General features: G+C 38.3%; 1 protein-coding gene across 12 annotated transcripts in view; it reads right to left on the reverse strand.

Annotated features, from left to right (window-relative positions):
- Nucleotides 1-22122, reverse strand: part of LOC130929923 (receptor-type tyrosine-protein phosphatase F-like) — a 464805-nt gene that overhangs the window by 235394 nt on the left and 207289 nt on the right. For all 12 annotated transcript variants that reach the window (XM_057857556.1, XM_057857554.1, XM_057857557.1 and 9 more), the window contains one exon: nucleotides 20274-20415. In XM_057857556.1, the coding sequence (XP_057713539.1) occupies nucleotides 20274-20415 (142 nt within the window). The remainder of the gene's footprint in view (nucleotides 1-20273; nucleotides 20416-22122) is intronic.

Consider the following 22122-nt stretch of genomic DNA (forward strand, 5'->3'; position numbering starts at 1 on the left):
GGCATTTTATGGCTGGTGCGACTTATACTCAGGTGCGACTTATAGTCCGAAAAATACGGTAGTTGGACTATACGGCATGTCGGCTACACTTGTATGACTATTATCCTGATTAGTTGTTACACGGATAATGTAGGCGGGTAATATTACCTGTCGCTTAATATGGACTGCTGTCTCCATACAACAATCGGATAATAAGGAAGTGACTTCATGCCGTCGCCATTTTTAGTGCTTAGGGCTTAAACATACCTTTAATGTAAGTGTGGACAGGTATAAAAATAGTCGGCAAAATACCCTTCAGAAAATTATCTGTCCTAGTGTAGACGTAGCTTCAGAAATAAGACCTGATTTGGAATTGTAAGGGAACACACTGGAGGCGACGTCACTCGCAACATTTTCTATGGAACGAGCGCGACAACCCTCTTGCAGCGAAGCGACACGCGACATACGTGCATGTGAAATTTCGCACTCGTACACATACATGTGCACACGCGGACCAGCAATGTGAAATATGAAGATAGGAAATGGTTCTATTTCCGTCGCCTGGCACTACAACCAATCAGCAACTGATTTATTGAACGACAAATCACCTGCGAGGACATTGGCCAACCTGGAAACTGACATCCATATGCCACACTTTGACAAAAAAAAAATGTCAACATGGATATTTAATTTTCTCTTGTATCGCTTGTACGTTTGCTGTTCTTTACAAGTTTCAATGATCGTAAAACATTGCTTGTCATTTAAAAAAAAATGTCAACATTGAGGAGCGTGTCATTTTAGCAGTGTACGTGCGACCAGCACATACTTTATAATAGCTCTCGGCATGATTTTGTTTGAAATGCCCTCCAAATTCATAGCCAATCAGAGATGAGCGATGACGCATAGGCAGAGGGCTATTCATGTCGCTGTCGCTTGCCCTGTAATCGCATCGCGCCTCGTGTGTTGGCTTTCAGCTCAAGAGCGATGACTTTTGCATTTCACCACTGCTCATCGCCTCCCGTGTGTTTTGCCCCTAATTTCCAAACATGTTCCTTTATTTTCTATTCCCTTTGAAGTCTTGCTCAACAGCAAGATTCCTTGCATCTGTCCTATAAATTCCCATAAAGTCCTTGGAAGCAACAATGTAAGGGCGCAGACCGCTACGTCCACCCTCGCCATATTGTCTAAGTCCTTGGGAGAGGCACACAGAGACAGATGCAGTTTGTAACTGTCAACCTGGATATGATCTACGACGCCAGACCTCCAGCCACCAGATGGTGGGAGATATTAAATCGGGAGGTACGTTCTGCCACAGTGGAACTGGCAAAATATATACAGGCGGAGGAGTGTACACCTGAAGAGGTCAAATAGTCATTGTGTACTTCTCTATCCAGTTTGTAAGTTTACCACTATATATATATATATATATATATATATATATCGTAATTAATCGCAATTCAAAACATCTCTAAAATATGCCATATTTTTCTGTAAATTATTGTTGGAATGGAAAGATACACGACGGATATATACATACAACATACTGTACATAAGTACTGTATTTGTTTATTGTAACAATAAATACACAAATGGCATTATTAACATTCTTTCTGTTAAAGTGATCCACAGGTAGAAAGACTTGTAGTTCTTAAAAGATAATTGTTATAGTTACAAGTTATAGTAATTTTATATTAAAACCCCTCTTCATGTTTTCGTTTTAATAAAATTTGTAAAATTTTCAATCAAAAGTAGAGTTAATATAATAATAATAATAATAAAAATAACAATAATAAAAATAGATTGGCCAAAGACCAAAGTTTTACGTGTATTTTGCATAGGTATTTTGATATGGAATGCCAGTTCATTTTGCATTGTTGTTTAACTGTGTGTCAGAATAGGGCCTCATTACTATAGACTGAAGTGCTTTTCTTTTTGTGAACATTATTTTTTTGGAGAGATAGGAATATTATTTTTGTTGTTCTTATCTTACCCAAAATACAACAAGAGACACATAATTGTCACTAAAAGAAAGAAAACTTACCGAAATATGTGTGGAGCACAAATAGCAATTAGCATTGCATCGTGAATACAGCATGAATGTCTCACAACTACCGATTCTCCCACATTGAGAAGAAATAACATGAGTATGGAACAGCGCTGCCCCCAAGCGGCCGGTGGCTTTCTCTTCACTCTTAATGTCCATAAACGGCCTCAATGTAATCTGTTTGAGGCAATGTGCAAGCGGGTCATTTAGTGCATGCATTAATTGCGTCAAATATTTTAACGTGATTAATTAAAAAAAAAAAAAATTTAACGCCCTTCAACGCGATAATTTTGACAGCCCTAATATATATATATATATATATATATATATATATATGTATAATACAATTAATAATTTCATGGTTATGCTAATCAAAATGATCACACTTTTATGCCCATATTGTAAAAAGTATGGTAATTTAATGAGCATGGAAAAAAATACTGATCGACAATAAAGAAAGTAGTTTGAGTTAAAAAAAAAAAAAAACAGGCATACATACAAAATATTTTTCTTCTTCTAATGAGGTCTAACGAGGTCTAACGAGGCTCCACTCGTTACCTGCATTAATGGCACCTGTTTTAACTCATAAGTATAAAAGACACCTGTCCACAACCTCAGTCAGTCACACTCCAAACTCCATTATGGCCAAGACCAAAGAGCTGTCGAAGGACACCAGAGACAAAATTGTAGACCTGCACCAGGCTGGGAAGACAATCTGCAATAGGTAAAACGCTTGGTGTAAAGAAATCAACTGTGGGGGGTGTTGAAAGTCCGTGTTGCCCAACGACAGCCCCAAAACATCACTGCTCTGCATGGAGGAATGGGCAAAAATACAAGCAACAGTGTGTGTAAAGTACTGAGATGAACTTTTGGTATTGACCAAATACTTATTTTCCACCATAATTTGCAAATAAATTCTTTAAAAATCAAACAATGTGATTTTCTGTTTTTTTTTCCACATTCTGTCTCTCATGGTTGAAATTTACCCATGTTGACAATTACACGCCTCTCTAATATTTTCAAGTGGGAGAACTTGCACAATAAGTGGTTGACTAAATACTTATTTGCCCCACTGTATGGAGAACTACTGTAAATGCAAAACAGCCGCCATCTTAAAGCAGTAGATTTCCCTGGAAGGCTCTCTTGTAGCGGACCTATATAACTTTTTATCTGAAATACTCCTAAATCGGCAAAATCTTGACTTGAATTTATCTTTAAATGATGAAACAGTTTTAAAATTTTCCCATGTCGAAAGTAGACAGACGGGAAATGATGGAATAATGGGAGCAATTTTAACAACTTTAATGGTTGATTCTAGGGCTGTCAAACGATTAAAATTTTTAATCGAGTTAATCACAGCTTAAAAACGAATTAATCGTAATTAAACGCAATTCAAACCATCTTTAAAATATGCCATATTTTTCTGTAAATTATAGTTGGAATGGAAAGATAAGACACAAGACGGAGATATATATTCAACATACTGTACATAAATACTGTATTTGTTTATTACAACAATAAATTAACCGGATGGCATTAACATTAACATTCTGTTAAAGCGATCCATGGATAGAAAGACTTGTAGTTCTTAAAAGATAAATGTTAGCACAAGTTATATAATTTTTTATTTTAAAACCCCTCTTAATGTTTTCGTTTTAATAAAATTTGTAAAATTTTCAATCAAAAAATAAACTCGTAGCTCGCCATTGTTGATGTCAATAATTACACATTGCTCATGGTGCTTAAACCCATAAAATCAGTCGCACCCAAGCGCCACAACACCCCAAAACACAAGTAACAAGTGGACATGACACTGTGCTGTCATTTTAATCTGTTTGAGAGGGGCATGTGCGTGTGTGATTAATTTGAAAAATTAATTACCGCCCATTAACACGATATTTTTGAGAGCCCTAGTTGATTCACAACATTAAATTGATCGGCTGTAGGGGGGGGGGGGGGGGGGGGGTGCATCAATAATCAATTTAGAATCGAATCGTAGCCTCTTAATCGTAATGGAATCGTTAGGTGCACCATGAGTCCCACCGTTAATGGTTATAGCATTTCATATGTTTAGTTTGCAATTAAATGAAGGAATTCAAAAGACAACTACTATCATACGTATGTTAAGGTGTATCTTAACAATGTAAAATGTTAATACTAACCGTCTCGAAATGTTATCACGGTTTATCCGTAAACTGTAAACCGTTTCAGCTACAATATGTTGTGACAATAAACAGCAGAAGCATTGTGACATGCTACACATGCCAGCCAGAATGTTTAAACTGCAAAACTGACATTATATAAAGAGATGGAGAGCAGAATGGAAGATTGTGGGAGAATATCACTTATACAACACACCTTATTTTTGTCATTGTCGACAATTTGAATAAAGGCGAGCAAAGGAAGGGATTAAGTTGTCGGAGGAGCTCGGCTCCGTGTTAAATCATTCCAATACAGCTCGCGTACGCATTCATCGCGCAATGAGATTTCCTTGCTCTTTATCCCACTCGCTCTGTTTGTCCACACTTGCCCATGCCAACAAGATATTTATTACCGAGTATTGTGTCGCAGTCATTTCCCGCCTCTGAGCCGGGACCAGCTCAAGCCGGACGAGCAAATAAAGGCCTTCTGTGAGGTCGGGCTGTAATTTGTTTACTGCCACCAAAGGCAGCGCCACTAAATACAGTCAAGCTGCGGCATGGTCAAGAAACCAATGAGGTTTTCACAAAAATGTCTCCTTTTTGCAGCATAAATTGAATTCATATGGCGGGACTATTAATATTCCGGGGAGCTGCGCCGCTCCGCAGTTTTCCTTTCGCCACATTTCCAACAAGTAGACAACTTATTTTTCTTCGAAGTTTGGGATAAATTGCTTATTTCTTACTTGACCTTTTTCCACATGTGAAAACTTTGCGAGTTCAAAGGGAGTTGACGTGCTAACTTCTTCAAAAAAGAACATTTCTAATTTACGCTCTGACAGGGGAGGACTTTGGTAATGATGGTGTGCTTTTGATCTGTTACCATTAGATAACGTTTCTCCTGTCTGGAGACACGTCCGCAGTCTCCCCGAGGACGAGACTCAGGTCTCCAAAGCACCTTCATTTCTAATACTCAACATATAGTTGGCTAGACGAAGCAATTTAGGCTTGTTGCATTGGTGAAACTAATCTCTACCAGGTACTCTTCTTCTGACACGTTCAGGAAACAACAGCTGGAAATCTATGAGTTTTCCATATTTTTCGAGATCTAAATGTTGTCTGTGTAAGCAAAGTGTTTCCGCGTCTTAGTACATGCCTCGTCTTTCTTTATAAAACCATTTGTTTCTCCCTCTGAAAACAACTTTTGTAGACAATGACGTCGTAGATTAAAGCAACACTTGGTAACTTCTCAGTTTTGGTCGATTTTTGCGACACCGGTGGAGAAAAGTGGTAGTGTTTTCCCTTAAAGGGGAAGTTAAGAATTTTTGACGTTAGGCTTAATCTTCGAGTTAGCAGGGGTTTAATTAGTCCGCGGAGTTGATTTCAACAAATTCCGTGCAGTTAGTTATTAGTTTCAGGGCTCCAGATTGGCTAAGCTAGCGCGAGTCAATGAGCCCGTCCTAGCATGACAATAAAAAATAACATACGCACGCATGACAATTCATACCTGTCAACCCGAGGCCATTGGCAATCTTACAAATAGTTATGTATGCCCTCACAAATTGGTGACTAATCTTACAACATTGTATATAGCGTGCAATATGAAACAAAAATAAAACTCAATTTTTAAAATAATATGAATTTATTGGTAATATTGTAACATATATCCTGGTGCAATCAAAGAACAATCAATATTTTCAGCTACATCATGATTGCTAAAATTTAACAGTGACATTTGTCATAATTGTATGTAGCACTTTTGGCAATTTCTATCATGTTTTGATGGCTGCACTTCATGGCACTTCAGCTCGGAAGGGACCATTGACTTGTGCTAGCTTAGCCACTCCTGAGCCCTGTAATTAATAAATAACAAACTGCACGGAACTTGCTGAAGTCAAATCCACCGATTAATTTTACCCCCGCTAGCTCAAAGACGAATTAAGCCGAATGTCAAAAATTCTGAACTCTCGCTTTAAGGAAGACTGCGTTTCCCATGAGGACCAGCACTGCGTTTCCCATGAGGACCAGCGCACACCCACGCAGTGTCGTAAAATCGTGCTAGTCGTCTGCAGATGGATTAAACAACATTTCTGTTTCCACTTTCCAGCAGCTGTGTGAAGGATGAAAAGCAATAAATGCAGTTGTGACTAAATAATAGCATTTGACGGTTAGCAACCATGTAGCTTACTGTGGCTAACCCCCACTCCACCCAACCGAACTCGACGGGCAGGGTGTCACGCCAGCGAGTGAAAGCCGGGCCAATTTTTATTCTGTATGTCCTGGTAGCCTGTAGAGCTGGGAATCTTTGGGCACCTAACGATTCGATTACGATTCAGAGGCTCCGATTCGATTATAAAACGATTATTGATGCACCCCCCTCCTTTTTTTTTTTTTTTTTTTTTTTTTTAATGTTTTGTACATTAGTTCCAAATTTGTTCAAAAATCCTCTCAGGCTAAACCAAACTACTATTTTAGCATCAAGTTAACATATAACAGTAAACAAATATACAAAAATAACAGTAAATAAAATACTCCAGTACCCATTCAGTATCAGCAGCTTTAAACTACATTCAATTAATTTAATTTTGTGAATCAACCGTTACAGTTTTTAAAATTGCTCCCGTTATTCCATAATTTCCCTCCTGTCTACTTTTTACATGTCAAAGTTTTAAAACTGCTTCATCATTTAAAGATAGATTCAAGACAACCTTTTGCCGATTTAGGAGTATTTTAGCTAAAAAGTTAATTAGGTTCGCTACAACAGAGCCTTCTCGAGAAGTCTACTGCTTTAAGATGGCGGCTGTTTACTAACGCGGGCAAGTCTGTCATTTCGCATTTCTGTTCAATAATACATGTTCTAACACTGACGTCGTCTGTCATTTTGCATCTAGTTCTACATATATACGATATCTACTGTAGCTGTATGTTTGTAACCACTAGCAACTGGGCGTTGTTTGTAGCCGGTGTCGGCCCGAGTCAGATATGATTGTTTTTTTTTTTTTTTTTTAAATCTAGCGGCATGAGTGGAACATGATATTTACTCTCGGTCCGTTCCTCATTGCGTCGCAAAGACCGTGCTGACTGTGTTTTACTTCCGCTTTACCTGGTATAATTCAATAATTGGAATTTGGATGTTTGTGAATCGTTCTCGAATCTTCCACGGCCGAGTCGCGAATAATCTAAAAATCGGAAATTTCGCAAGCCTCTAGTAGCCTCCATTGCTTTTTCCTCCACAGACAAAACTTTTTGTTGCTCTGCCATCTTTTCAGAATTCACACGAAAGCATTAGCATCGACTTCTGTCTTTATAATGAATGGGGAAAGGGGAAGTGACGTATGCCGTAAAGCATATCATAACAAATGTTATGAGAATATTTTATAAAGGTTGAAAAGCTACTTAGTGTTGCTTTAATGGCTGCGCTGAATCAATTACGATCCCGAACCTGTTTTGATCAATCTTATTTTATGGCTAAAAACATACAATCCTATGTATTAGCACTGGTGGCTGCCGTATGACCCTTCCAGAGTCTACACTTTACTGCAGCCGTCCGTTTTCTGTGGCCCTCAGTTTTCTCTCCCATAAATATAGTTTCCTAACCAAGAGGAGTCAACTTGGAAGAGTGGCTTCTTCTGAATTGTCGGTATTTGTTAGCACATCTTATTCCGAGTGACGTCTCCAATCCTGAGTGCTTTTCGCAGTTCTACCACCCGTGTCGCTTCTGATGTCTTCCCTGCCGACGGGAGTGTTATTTCACACATTGGCCAGACAAGCGCCATTTAGCAGGACATTTACTGAGGCGCTTCAATTCTAGTGGGGGTGCTCGGGGGTCAGAGCTCAGGCATCGTTACCCATGTAACGAGTCATTGTTCCCTCCGGTCATTTCCGAGTATCCTGTATACTCGCCGTAGCGATAAAAGAATTTAGCAGGGATGAAAGAAGCGAGGTATGACACAGATAATTATTTTGTTATAGGCGAAAACAATGATGACTTTGGGCCTCATATGAAAGTCTGGATGACCTCTCAAGAAGAGGAAGGGGGCGTGAGAACAGCAGCAAAACAAAAGTGCGGGGGTCTTAGCAGCGTGACAGAATGAATTACAGAATGGCTGGACACTCGTGACATGCCAAAGTGCTAAAGTCCAACTTGGCAGAAGGCTGAGAAAACCTGCTCGAGAATCTTTATGATGCCATTGTTTTTGACTCTTTTCTTAGTAACTTCAGACTTATCAACCTTTACTAATAAAACAAGGGGGATTAACGTATTAAAATATTTTCAAGACTTGCATAGCAGTTAAAAATGTAAAAAAAAATATAACTAGTGCTGCAACGATTAATCGATAAACTCCAGTAATCGATTAGAAATAAAAATTCGAATTTTGCTGCTTCGAGTATTCGTTTAATTAAAGTGACGTTGTAATGGTTTATTTTGAAAGTGTTTGCATTTAGTTTTATTGATTTGGGTGGATACCCTGCCCTCTTGTCTGCCTCATTTCACATGGGTGAATACAGCTGTTCCCTGTTAAGACCAAGCTTTTGTTTGATTTTTTTTTTTTTTTTTAATGCATTCGTAATTTAGTTTATAGGTATATTCAGCTGTTTTTTGTGGGAATGTGTGTCTGAACCATTTGTTAAGAGCATTGTAAAAAAACGTTAGCATTTTATAGCATTTAAGCTAGTGGACTTTTGCTATGTAAGTTAGCCAATTGTTCTTTTGTTTGTACATAGATCCACGTTTATTTACTTTTTTATACTGTTTGAGGCTGAGCTCAGGTATTTTAATTTTTCATGTTCCTTATCCGATTACTCGATTATTCCGACTAACTAGTTCATCGATTAATTGACTACTAAAATAATCGATAGCTGCAGCCCTAAATATAACCTTTCCGGCTATTTTTTTCTTCACCAATGAATGCACTAGAGGAGTTTAAAAAATCGATTATTACATTTATCGTAAGTCATGTCAACTGAAAAATGTCCTGAGTAGGTTGTTAAGACCCGTGTGCGTCTATAAGAGGTGAGTATACGAACCCTCTTGCACTGTTTAGCCTTTGTTGTTGTTTTTGAGGTGTTAATAGTTAGCGCCGCGCTAAACTAATTAGCTAATTCGCTATTGTGTGTGTCATTTGCAGAACGTATAAAACCATGATTAAGTACAGCGGTAACACTACAAACATGCGCAATGGTACAAAAATCTGTGAAAACAAAGTATATTTGGTAAAAGAAGGCTTATTTCTAAAGACACTTTGTTTCCAGAAAATGTGGAATTCACTCCGCCTGTGTCAATTTTTTTGTATTGTTGAGTGAAATAAGTACTCCCTTTAAAATGGTTAATGTTTTTGGCACTTTCTTGTAGAAATAAATTAATTAATTAAAAAACAGCTTAAGGGCAGCTTTTTGTTGTATGGGCATGTTTCCATCGTTCCTGTTGAATCATTAGGATATTTTAAATAAATAATGGACAAAAAATTGTTAACATTATTAATTAGTAATGTACGATGCTTCGATAATCGTGATAATCGTGATAACGGTGATCATCGTCAATACCGTGATCATCGTTCAAGAATCGAATCGTAATCGAATCAGATCGTGGGGTGCCTAAGATGGCACACCCCTAGAAAGCACAGGTTTACTTTATTTAAGTACATGGGAGTATACTGTATGTTTCTTATTTGCTTTACTTCGTGTCTAAATTATTCATTTTTAGTTACATCAAATTCCTCCTATTTAAGTACAATACAGTTTTTAATTCATACAGTGGCAGTTTTAGTGAGATTTTGTAGTGTTAAACACTTCTCACCTTGTGCTTTGCTCAAGGGCACTACAGTTAATGTTAACAAACCCCCCCCCCCTCCCGCCATCATTCGTTTTCATCAGAGCTGCTGTACAACTTCTCAAAGCTCCAGGCTAGCATGCGGTCCATTAAGGCTGGTCGGCCATTAATCTCAGTCTGCTTGTGAGCTGCCCTGTGTTTTTTGCACCGAGTTCCGGCGCTATGAACTTGATGCATTGCTATGGCCACAAACAATAGCCTAAATATAGTCCGGTAAGGGTGACGACGTCGCACTTTAAGAAGCTTTGTGTCACGGAACGAGCATATTCTCTTTTCATGTTTATATACTGAGCAAAATATAAGCACAACACAATTGCTTTAGCTCCCATTTATCATAAAAGATATAATACTTTGTTCACAAAAGATCTATGTTTTATCAAGTTTAAATCTGTGTTCGTGAGCTCCTCTCCTTTGCTGAGATAATACGGGTGTGGAATGTAAAGATGCTGATTAGACAGCAAGATTACTGCAAAGGTATGCCAGAGGTTGTCCATAGGAAAAAAGGCCACTCTAAAATGTACTGTATTACTACTAGGGATGGGAATCGAAATCCGATTCCAATTCGGAACCGGTTCCGAGTGTTTCGAGGCCTCGACATCACAATGAAGAAGCCTTAACGATCCATTTAACGATTCCTAAAGACGCGTATTGCGTCGTGACGTGTCTTGTTGTCCAGACGCATCAAACTAGCATGTCGCCAAGAACCACTCGCTCCAAAGTTGGACTACACCAGGAAAGAGTGTGAAAATGAAAGGTTACGACGGGTAAGCACGAGCATTGCAGCCATAAACATAACAATGACAGCACGTAGGTTCAAACGCTCGAAAGTGTGTCTTCACTTCACGAGGAAAAATTACAACAAAGCGACTTGCAGTCATTGCAAGATGGAGATAACTGCATCGGGAGGGAATAGACTGCACTGTCCTCACCGAGACAGCTATACAGCTAGCTAAACTCCGAAATGACGATACAGAAGACGTTGGTATAATATGCTGACTTTATTCAACCATCACTTGAAGAGTGAAACTAAAAATAGAAATGAAACAAATCAATTTCGTCCCCAATAACAAACAGGTTTGCATCAACGTAAATCAGCGATGATTAGCTGCTAATAACAGTATGGTTAGCATTCGTTCGCTAGCATTAGCACATCGTTCAAACCACTACACAACTGGATTTAAGTGTCCGATCGCGAGTGGAAACACAACAACAACAACACAAAAGATTATACATACAGGCGCTGCCTCTGTAGATATTAACATTAACAAAGAACGTAGGCTCGTAGAAGTGTTTCCCTCTCTCACTTCGCTCGTTCACTCGCTTGGATGCGGCATTTCTTCAGGTGCCCAAACTGCGGCCCGCGGCCCAAATACGGCCCGCCTCCACATTTGGTCCGGCCATTTTGAATTTTTTTTTTTTTTCTCAATCGTGTTATTTATTTCCTGGCCTTTTTCCTTGAAGAATTCAGAGAGGGTTATTTGGTTATTATCTATTTAATTAATAGTGTTTTTATTATTAATTATTATTATTATTATATTATTATTTTTATTTTATTTACTTTCATTCCGTGAAGAATCCAGAAAGGGTTATTTGATTGTGGCTTTCTGAAAAACAATAATTTTTTACATTTATGCACTTCTGCAATGGTCACACTTTTTTTGTTACAAACTGACCCCGGCCCCTCATCAGAGAAGGGAAAAGTTATGTGGCCCTCACAGGAAAAAGTTTGGGGACCCCTGCTTTAACACATATTGCCAAACGCAGAACAACAACCTATCTGCCAATATATACCAATATTTTTTATTTCTATTAGATAAATGTTTCAGTAAAATGTTACACATTCTTGTGTATTTGCCACTTATTGCCACAGTTAACATTGAGGCTTTGGGCCTCTTTTGATCTCGTTGTGAGTTTGTAAGGTTGTGAGTTCTGATTAAACAAACTCGATGCCAATCAAAGCGTTTGTTGTTCTTTTCCCCCAAATTAGAATCGATAAGAGAATCGATAAAGAATCAAATCGTTAAGCAATATCGATAATGGAATCGGAATCGTAAAAATCCTATCAATTCCCATCCCTAATTACTATAGTGGTATCTCGACTTACAAAATTAATTGGTTCTGTAAGTAGTTTCTTCACTTGAAAATTCTGTCAGTAGAGACGTGTTTTCCATGTAAATGACCTAATTCAATCCAAGCCCCCCAAAATTCAGACATATATGTTTTTTGTAAAGCATAAAAATGCATCAAAACATGCATCAAAAACACGTTACAATTAGATTATTTCACAATAAACATAAAATCAGAGTTGTGCATAATGTAAAAAACCAAGAATAAAGAATAAAAGTTAGTACACAATTAAAGCTGCCGGAACACGAGGGGCGAATTAAGAGGATGCTGGGATACACATACAGAAGAGGTCCCTCTTAGCCAATTTGATGCCAAGAATGCTAGGCAATAACCAATGGCAGAGCAGCTACGAGTATGCTACATTCAGTAAACTCTGGGCGCTGCGAGTAGCAGCCATATTGTATTTTTGCCTTTAATATCCTGCGGGGCAAAGTCACTCGGTAACCCACTTTTGTTCTCGGAGGCAGTATAACAACATCATTTGCACTGCCTACTAAAGACACAATTTTAACCCCTTTACCTAACCAAATTTTCACTTTAACTAGTCAAATTTTCACCCTATGTCTTTCACATGATTCATTTTCTTTGACAGAGGATTTTGCTTCAATCATTTCCTCAACAAATTTTCTATTTTTACTCCATATATTTTCGTCGTTTTGAACTGCAGATTTGAGAACAGCAAAAAATATAAACGCAAGTACAGTAATAATTAATTTACCATATTTTTCAAACTATAAGTCGCACCAGCCAAAAATGCACAAAGAAGTGGGGAAAAAAGTCACACTGGACAATAAGTCCAATTTTATTTAATCAGAGACCAGGCAAAAATAAAGTTCTATAGAGGTATCTGTTAAAATATTAACAGTTATTCAGATAATGCTAAACAAAACAAACTCCCGATCTTACTCCAAATCACTACCAAATCCATTCAAGTCTTCATCTTCAGTATCAATTTTGAACAACTGCACCACAAGTTTAAGTAGAGCGCAAGCCTTGAGTATACAGTCTAGGGCTCCAGCTATCGATTATTTTAGTAGTCGATTAATCGATGAACCATTTAGTTTGAATAATCGAGTAATCGGATAAGGAACATAAAAAATTAAAATACCTGAGCTGAGCCTCAAACGGTATAAATGAGGATGTATGTACAACATAAGAACAGTTGGCTAACTTACATAGTAGGGCTGTCAAAATTATCACGTTAACGGGCGGTAATTAATTTTTAAAATTAATCACGTTAAAATATTTGATGCAATTAACGCACATGCCCCCCTCAAACAGATTAAAATGACAGTGCAATGCCAACTTGTTACTTGTGTTTTTTGGAGTTTTGCTGCCCTCTGCTGGGGCTTGGGTGTGACTGATTTTATGGGCTTGAGCACCCATGAGCATTGTGTAATTACTGACATCAACAATGGCGGGCTACAAGTTTATTTTTTGATTGAAAATTTTCCTAATTTTATTAAAACGAAAACATTAAGAGGGGTTTTAATATAAAATTTCTATAAATTGTACTAACATAATCTTTTAAGAACTACAAGTCTTTCTATCCATGGATCGCTTTAACAGAATGTTAATAATGTTCATGCCATCTTGTTGGTTTATTGTTATAATAAACAAATACAGTACTTATGTACCGTATGTTGAATGTGTGCATCCATCTTGTGTCTTAGCTTTCCATTCCAACAATAATTTACAGAAAAATATGGCATATTTTATAGATGGTTTGAATTGCGATTAATTACGATAAATTAATCTTTAAACTGTAATTAACTCAATTACAAATTTTAATCGTTTGACAGCCTTATAACAGAGCATAAGTCCGCTAGCTTAAATGCTATAAAATGCTAACTTTTTTTTACAATGCTCTTAACAAATGGTTCAGACACATATTCCCACAAAAATGGCTAAATATAACTATAAACTAAATTACGAATTCAATAACAAAAAAATAAACACGATCTTAAACAAAAACCTAGCTTATGTTGGTCTTAACAGGGAGCAGATGGATTCATCCATGTGAAATGAGGTAGAAGAGAGGGCCGTTTATCCACCCAAATCAATAAAACTAAATGCAAGCACTTTAATTAAAGGAATACTCGAAGCAGCAAAATTTAATTCGAATCTTTTCTTTCTAATCGAATACTCGAGTTAAGCGATTAATCGTTGCAGCACTAATACAGTCCCTGACAAAAGTCTTGTCGCTTATCCATTTTGTAGAAACAATTGCTGATAACCTGACTTTTAATTATTCAATTGGTTTCAGAAATGGCTCGTATGAAAGCTAAGACCCTCCCAAATGATTTCATTTCAGAATGTTTATGTTGCCTTCCACCCTGCATATCTCTCGCACACCCCCCATACTGGATGTAACCCCAGACCATGATTTTGGGACTTTAATGAGTGCTTTCACACGTACCGCTTCCCGGGAAAGTCCGGGATTATATACCAAGACGCGACTTGGTAAATGTCTGCGTCATCTCAGTGTCAGTCGACCCGGGAAGTTGCTTTTACACATTTAAATCCCGGGATTTAAACGGTGTTCAATTGTGTGTCAAAGGGGCGTAAGTCGCACCTAAGTATAAGTCGCAGGCCCAGCCAAACTATGAAAAAAAGTCCGACTTATAGTCTGGAAAATATTGTTTAAAAAAAAAAGATACAGAACTAAAATAAAATTCAGAAATTGTTATATTTTCTAAACATAGAAACACATACAAATATTTAACCATTACCCTATTTTCACTGATACAAGACAATATGGAAGGGCTCAAGAAATCTAGGGCATTCTTGTATATTCAGTGCAGGCACCAAACAACATTGTACAACACGAGTGTGTTTTCACACAAGAACATCTGTCTCTCTTGTGTCAGACGCTTCAGACGCTCAATGAAGCCTTCACCTTCAGCGGGCGCCCGTTTGCTTTGGCCGCCTGCCCATTTCTCTACAGGCAGGTAAGCGCAGGCAGCCAGGACAGGCTTGCCTGAGCTTGTAGGCCGAGAGCAGCTTTTCCACACATGATAGATGAGCACACATTGTTTTGCTTTTGTCGGATCAAAACAGTTGACTGTTATTCATCACTATGAGGGGTTTTTTTTCTCTTTAACCGTTGATGGAAGACTGTGAGGAATGTTAAGATGTCTTCTAAAACTTATTGAGATAAATCCTGCAGACAGAGAGGTGTTTCTCATCTGAGAAAAGTCCACTTTTGAAAGGGTATGAGTCTATGAGAGGGAAAAGCTACTCTGCAAATGGTACTGACAAATGTAGATGGAAATTAAAAACATTGAACATTTAAGTACGCGATGCCAAAAATACAAGAATATCTAGCACAGCCATGGTAAGCAAATGTTTCAATAACACTATACCGTATTTTTCGGACTATATGTCGCACCTGAGTATAAGTCGCACCAGCCCAAAAATGTGCAATGAAAAGGAAAAAAATATATATATAAGTCGCGCCTGAGTATGAGTCGCATTTTTGGGGGGAAATTTATTTGATAGAATCCAGCACGAAGAACAGACGTGTCATCTTGAAAGGCAATTTAAAATACAATAGAGAACAACAGGCTGAATAGTTGTACGGTATGCTAACATTACATGACGTCAGAAGTTAGATCGGGCCTAAAAAATCCAGCCCGACCCGTGGGTATTAAAGCCAGATGTGGCCCGATCCCGATCAATTAACTTAATTTGCTTGCCTGAGCCCGAAAAAACCCGAAATTTTATGTTTTATTTGTAGGCACGAGCCCGAAAAAAAAACAAAATTTTATATTTGTGAGGAATCAGGAGAAGGAGGAAATGCGGGGATGTGATGCGTGGTTGCTGTAAGATGGATATTTAATAAACATTTATATCGTTTATATTTGCGTGTCTAACAAGCGGAGTAGTGTTGATTATAGTGGATTTATTTTAATCTCCTCAAGTTGGCAGAAAAAAACCTCAAGTTGTCTTAATGTTTAAATAGTCTACATATTTTTATGATCATTATAAATGCATTTACAGAACAAAATAACGCTGGAAAACTTTGTTAAATATATATTTCTCGTATGAGACCAAAGCGCCACATTCGTTTACATTAAGCGAAGCTGACACAGGTTTCCGTATCTTCAACAATCACTTTGAATCCCGTAATAATGTAACGAATCGGGTTCTAATGTGGACGTGTTTTGCGTGCTGTTCCTGAACGCACCGCGTCGCTGACGTAACAGAGAGGGAATGGTGCGGTTGAGATTTTACATTCTCTTTTAATGTTTTGTTGAGAACGCCGTCAACTGCGGTGGACAGTAGGCGTGTTGTGTTGCACAAGCTCTGAAAAAATGATAAAAACCTGACGAAGCTGGCGATTTCTTTGGCGATGTCACTACAATAATAACTGTCACCTTAACCTATAAAGACTGGCGAAAGGAGGTCGGAGAAAGACCGTGGAGATCGTCGACATTCTACGGCCATATTATTGAGCCAGTTCACGGATGCGCACCCCACGCTCATATTTTTCTATCATTTCCATCTTCATTTCAATGGTAAGCATCACGTTTTTCCTTGTTTCATCACCTGCACTAGCCTTCTTAGAACCTGTGTTGATTTCTCTCACAAGAAAAGCCGCCGTGCGTCCGTCTCCGGCGCTGTCATGTCCTCTTTTTTCGAGCGTGTCGTCGAATGTAGAAACAAATTTTACGTCGGGTGTCGTATCTCAAGGTACCACTGTATGAACACCCTAAAATGACGTGTAGATGCTCCTGCGCATGCGGGTCAGTTTGCTCAGCGCATCTCGGACTGTGAATTTGTGCGCATGGTTTGTTGTACTATCAAATTGTACTGCTACACTAGCCTCATAGTCATTTATTAAACCTACAGTCACAACTGCAACAACAAAATACATCATTGCAAGTGTCGAATCGAGTATAAGGACTCTTCGTGGTTGTTTTGAGCAAGCCTTTTTACGCCACTTAGTAAAATGTACTTTGGGATCAATCAAGGAATCCTCATTTTATTTCCCTTCCAAATTTTATTTTTAGCTCTAAAATCTAAAAGTAAGTTTCCTTTTTCAATGACTAATGAATTCCAGAAAACATCTGAAATAATCAAATGGAAAAATATTAGGTTTTGCAATAACTTGACAGTCCTTATTACCGTATTGGCCCGAATATAAGACTGTGTTTTTTGCATTGAAATAAGACTGAAAAAGAGGGGGTTGTCTTATATTCGCGGTCTAGACATTATACCCATTCACGACGCTAGATGGCGCCAGATATCATTGAAGCGATGTTCTGTCATGACAGATCTCAGCTACTCTCAAGTTTAACCAGTTTGCATTATCATGTTTTTCCTTATTCAGATTTGTTTCAAGATTACAGTTGCAGTTAGACCTCACTTTGATGGTTAATGCAGTTATTGCAATTTTGTTGTTTTATCACAATAGATTGGTTTATTTACATTTTAAAAACCAGAAGCCATTCATTTACAAATGTGATTGCACTTTGGTTTACATATTTAAATGCTTAGATATTAAGATTTGAATGAGGCAATATAACATGCTTTTTCTCTCAAATATATTATTATAATCATTTATTTCAGATATACTGTAATTATTTTCTGTATAAAAATTAATTTGGTGTTCAAAAAGTCTTTTTTTCACACTTGTGTTTTCTTTTTTTTTTCCTTTTATTTTATTCTGGACTTCAAGACATTTTTTAGCTTCTAATTTTCTGGGAATAGTTTGGAGAAGTTTTCCCACAGCTCAGAGCACAGTTTTGGACTGCGTGACTTTGGTGCGAAAGAAGCCCATCAAACACCTCTGGGATGAACTGCAACAAAATACAGTGAGCTATGGCCTCTCTCAGGGCCCAATATGAGTGACAATAATCCCACCGACACACTCCAGAATCTTGTTTTTTTGTTTCCCAGGAGAGCAGAAGCTGTTCTCTCAGATAACTCCAACAATAACTAGGGGGACTGTGGACTTGTACTTAGGCCTAATGTTATGTGACTCATGTGCACCTCGTGCCACAGAATTCCTCACTATGCACAAGATGAGGACGAGTAAGAGAGATTTAGGAGGGTGGGCAAGAAAGTAAAGCAAAAGTCCCTTTGGGAAGATTACGCAAGCCCCGACCAATGATATCAAATAAGCGCGGAAGGGAAAGGGAAGGAGTGGGATCTTCTGTAAGTCCGGCGTGACGGCGACGGATGACCCTCATCCTCCCACTGGCTCGCTCGCAGGCTCTTTTTTTTTTTGTACTCTAATGGAATCAAAGCCCCGCAGTGACTTGCATCCACATGACAAAATTACAATCAATTAGGGAGGAAATGCACGCTCACGAGCTACTGATATGGAAGGCTGAGCGGGGGACGGGGTGCGGAACCTCTGTCCAAATACATCACGTACATTAACGCCACCGAGAAGGAGTGGGCAGGAGGAGGACGGGGTGTTAAGGCCGATATGTGGAAAACACTCCAAATGCTGTTTGTGTGATTATTCTGCATGTCGCTCACTGAATACTTTACATTGTGCAGCCATTTTGTGGACTGTTGACACAGGATGTTGGAGCCCGTTTTCGGCAAATGTGTCGACCTCCCCAAAGGTTGAACAATCTGAATTTCCAGCAGGGCCAAAGTGTATAATTTCATATATGATGAGATGAGGTCCAATGATCTTTTTCAAAACCTAAATGTATAGGTCCGTACATGTAAATTACCATAATTTTTGCACTAAAAGCCGCAACTCACTATAAGCTGAGACCCACCAAACTTGGCATGAAAACGACATTGGTTCATAGATAAGCCGCACTGGACAATTTACTGTATTATGGGATTTTTACACCAAAAGTTTTAATCTGTAACACTTTATTTTAAAATAGCATTATACGACTGTCATAAGACCAAATGCACCACCATGAAGCTTTGCAGCCATTTGGTTCAAAGCTTCATGGTGGTTCATTGCTTCAAGAAGCTTCATTTGGCCATCACTTCCCCTTTGGGGGAGACAGTCAACATCTGCTGTCACCTCCTGTCAACACTGTTTTCCTCCAACATGCCTCCTAGCATGCATTGCAGTGCTACAGATGTAAATATCAAAATTCATGTTCTGTGCTACTATTTCTTCAAATACTGTCCTAGTTGTTTCATTAATTGCTAGTTATGGTATTTGGTAAGACTTTTTTTTGACAGTGGCGCCATAACAAAATCATTAGACTATCATAATTATGACATGACACTGTCATGAGAAATAATGAATGCTTATAACAGATGTCATCTAGTGTTATCTGGCAAATGATCTCACTCTTGAATGGATGAAAAAGATCCGAGCTGGATATAAATGGATTTAGTGACATAATTTGCCGGATGACACTATGCAATGTGAAGTAATTGTCAGAGAATCACAAAACTTGAAAAATAAGGTCTTAGTGAATTTTCAAATTTGTAAAAAAAGAAAACAATAATAATTTGTGTAATAAGCGCTCTAATATCTATAAACCTTGCCAAATCCTGTTTTTTTTTTTTCTCATGGAACCTGCAGATGCATGAGTTGACTTGCATCCATTTTTTTGGGTGGGGGAGAAAAGATATTTCAAAATTCTAAATTAGTCTCAAAATCATGAAATTCTAAGTGTATCAAATGTGATACATTTGGCAAGAAGGGGTTAATGACATCCGTCATATGCATTCAATAATGCCCATGATAGCGTGATATCATAATTATGATGGTCTTATAACAGTCTTATGACACCGCCGTCAAATAAAGTGTTACCTATTAACCCACATAAATCAACAAATATGCCGCACTGGACTATAAACCGCAGGATTCAAAATGAAGGAAAAAGTAGCGGCTTATATTCCAAAAATTACGGGGCTAGCAGTGATCATTCAGTTCAAATGGATCAGACAACTATCACATTCAGTGGCAGCCCATGTGTTAATTACCAACCAATTTTACAATTCATAAATTGATTTTCACACTTATCTCTACTTAAAACTGTTGGACTCAATGCTAATCTCACAAAAATCCCTCAACATCAACACTGACCAATGTGAGGAATCATCAAAGTGTCCATGTACAAATGAATGCATAATTGATGCAAACCCCAGGTCTTGATACTACCAGTGAGGGAATGACTGCTGACAGAGGAGAACGAAGGAGAGGAGATCCTCGACATACCTTCAAACACGGTCAGCTTAGCGCTGGTGTTGATCTCGCCGGCGCTGTTGGTCGCCGTGCACTCGTAAATGGCCTCATCGCGGTGCGTGCGCAGTGGCTGGATGCGCAGCACGGACCCCGAGCCGTCGTCAAACTCGATCACCTGGGAAAAGGCAGGGTGTCAGTTTAGTTTTATTTTTTTGTCATTTTACTATATTGCAGCAAGAGGAACCTCTAAGGGCCGGAAGTTCACAGACCGTTGCAACAAAGTGGAGAACGTCATGTAAAATACTAAAGCAAGCAAGATAAGGAATAGCAGCAGGGTAAGACAATGGAGAACTAGGCTCAACTTTCTATCGTGAGAAGACAAACTTTATCACAATGCCAAATCTAAGAAACAGTTACCGTAATCTTTGAACTATAAGCCGCTACTTTTTTCATTCATTTTGAATCCAGCGGCCTATAGTCCAGTCCGGCTTATTCGTTGATTTATTTGATTTAGGTAACACTTTATTTGACAGCGGTGTCATAAGAGCGTCATAATTATTACATGACGCTATCTTAGGCAGTACTGATTGCTTATGACAGATGTCATGAAGTGCCCTCCAGCAAATTAGATCACTAACTCCATTTATGTCGAGCTCGGATCTTTTACATCCATTCAAAAGTGAGATAATTTGCCGGATAACACTAAATGACATCTTATAAGCATACATTAATGCTCATGATTGTGTCATTTCATAACTATGATTGTCTAATGACAGTCATATGGCACCAATGTCAAATAAAGTGTTATCAAATATTATAACTAGCAATTAATGAAACAACTGGAACAGTAACTGAAGAAATAATTACATGAATTTTGATATTTTAGATCTGTAGCGCTGCAGTGCATGCTAGGAGGCATGTTGGATGACATCAGTGTTGACAGCAGAGGTTGACTGTCTCCCCAAAGGGAGCAGTGATGGCCAAATCAAGTTTCTTGAAGCAAGGAAACCTTGCAGCCAATTGGTTCAAAGCTTAATGGGGGTTCATTTGGTGTTATGACAGTCGTATGATGCCACTGTCAAATAGTGTTACCAGTTAATATGTTTTGGTGTAAATATCCCATGGGGTAAATAACCAGGAGCAATGTGGGGTTCAGTATCTTGCTCAAGGATATTTAGGCGAGTTCATCAGGGCAGAGAATCGAACCCACAACCTCTGGGTTGGGGGACAATTATGCTACCACTGAGCTGCGGTTTATAGTCCAATGCAGCTTATCGATGATCAAATGTCGTTTTGTTGACAAACTTGGTGGGTTGTGGCTTATGGTCAGGTGCGCCTTATAGTGCGAAAATTACGGTACAAAGAAAGTTGCACTGGTCTGCAACCGTGTTATTTTTGGCAGCCTTTTCAATTTGTCTTTGTCATTTGGACGAAAATGCTTATTAGTGTTAGTCGTATTATAGTCATTTCAAAATGTGTTCGTCTTTGTATCGGTTTAGTCAAATAAATCGCATGCAAATTTCGTCTGGTTTTAGTTGACAATTACTCAAAACGTTTTCGTCTGTAAAATTCAAACGTTTTAGTCCAAATAAAGTTTTCAACAATTTCTATTAAAGATAAACGAGCACATATTGTAGGGTTTTACAGTATAACGCCAACTTTGTGATAATGATATACACTCAGCAAGAAAAGCAGTATAGGTAGTCCCCGGTTTACGAACGAGTTCCGTTCCTGCGCTGGCGATGTAACCCAGATTTCCAAGCAAGTCGGAATTTACCCTTTAAATACCTCTAAACACCCTCTAAATGAAAGAAAAACATATCCAAAAACATGTATTATACATCATTGTACTGTCCTCGCCGAGACGTTAGAGCTAAGTCCT

The sequence above is a fragment of the Corythoichthys intestinalis genome, chromosome 14, assembly GCF_030265065.1.
Source record: "Corythoichthys intestinalis isolate RoL2023-P3 chromosome 14, ASM3026506v1, whole genome shotgun sequence".
Lineage (NCBI taxonomy): Eukaryota > Metazoa > Chordata > Actinopteri > Syngnathiformes > Syngnathidae > Corythoichthys > Corythoichthys intestinalis.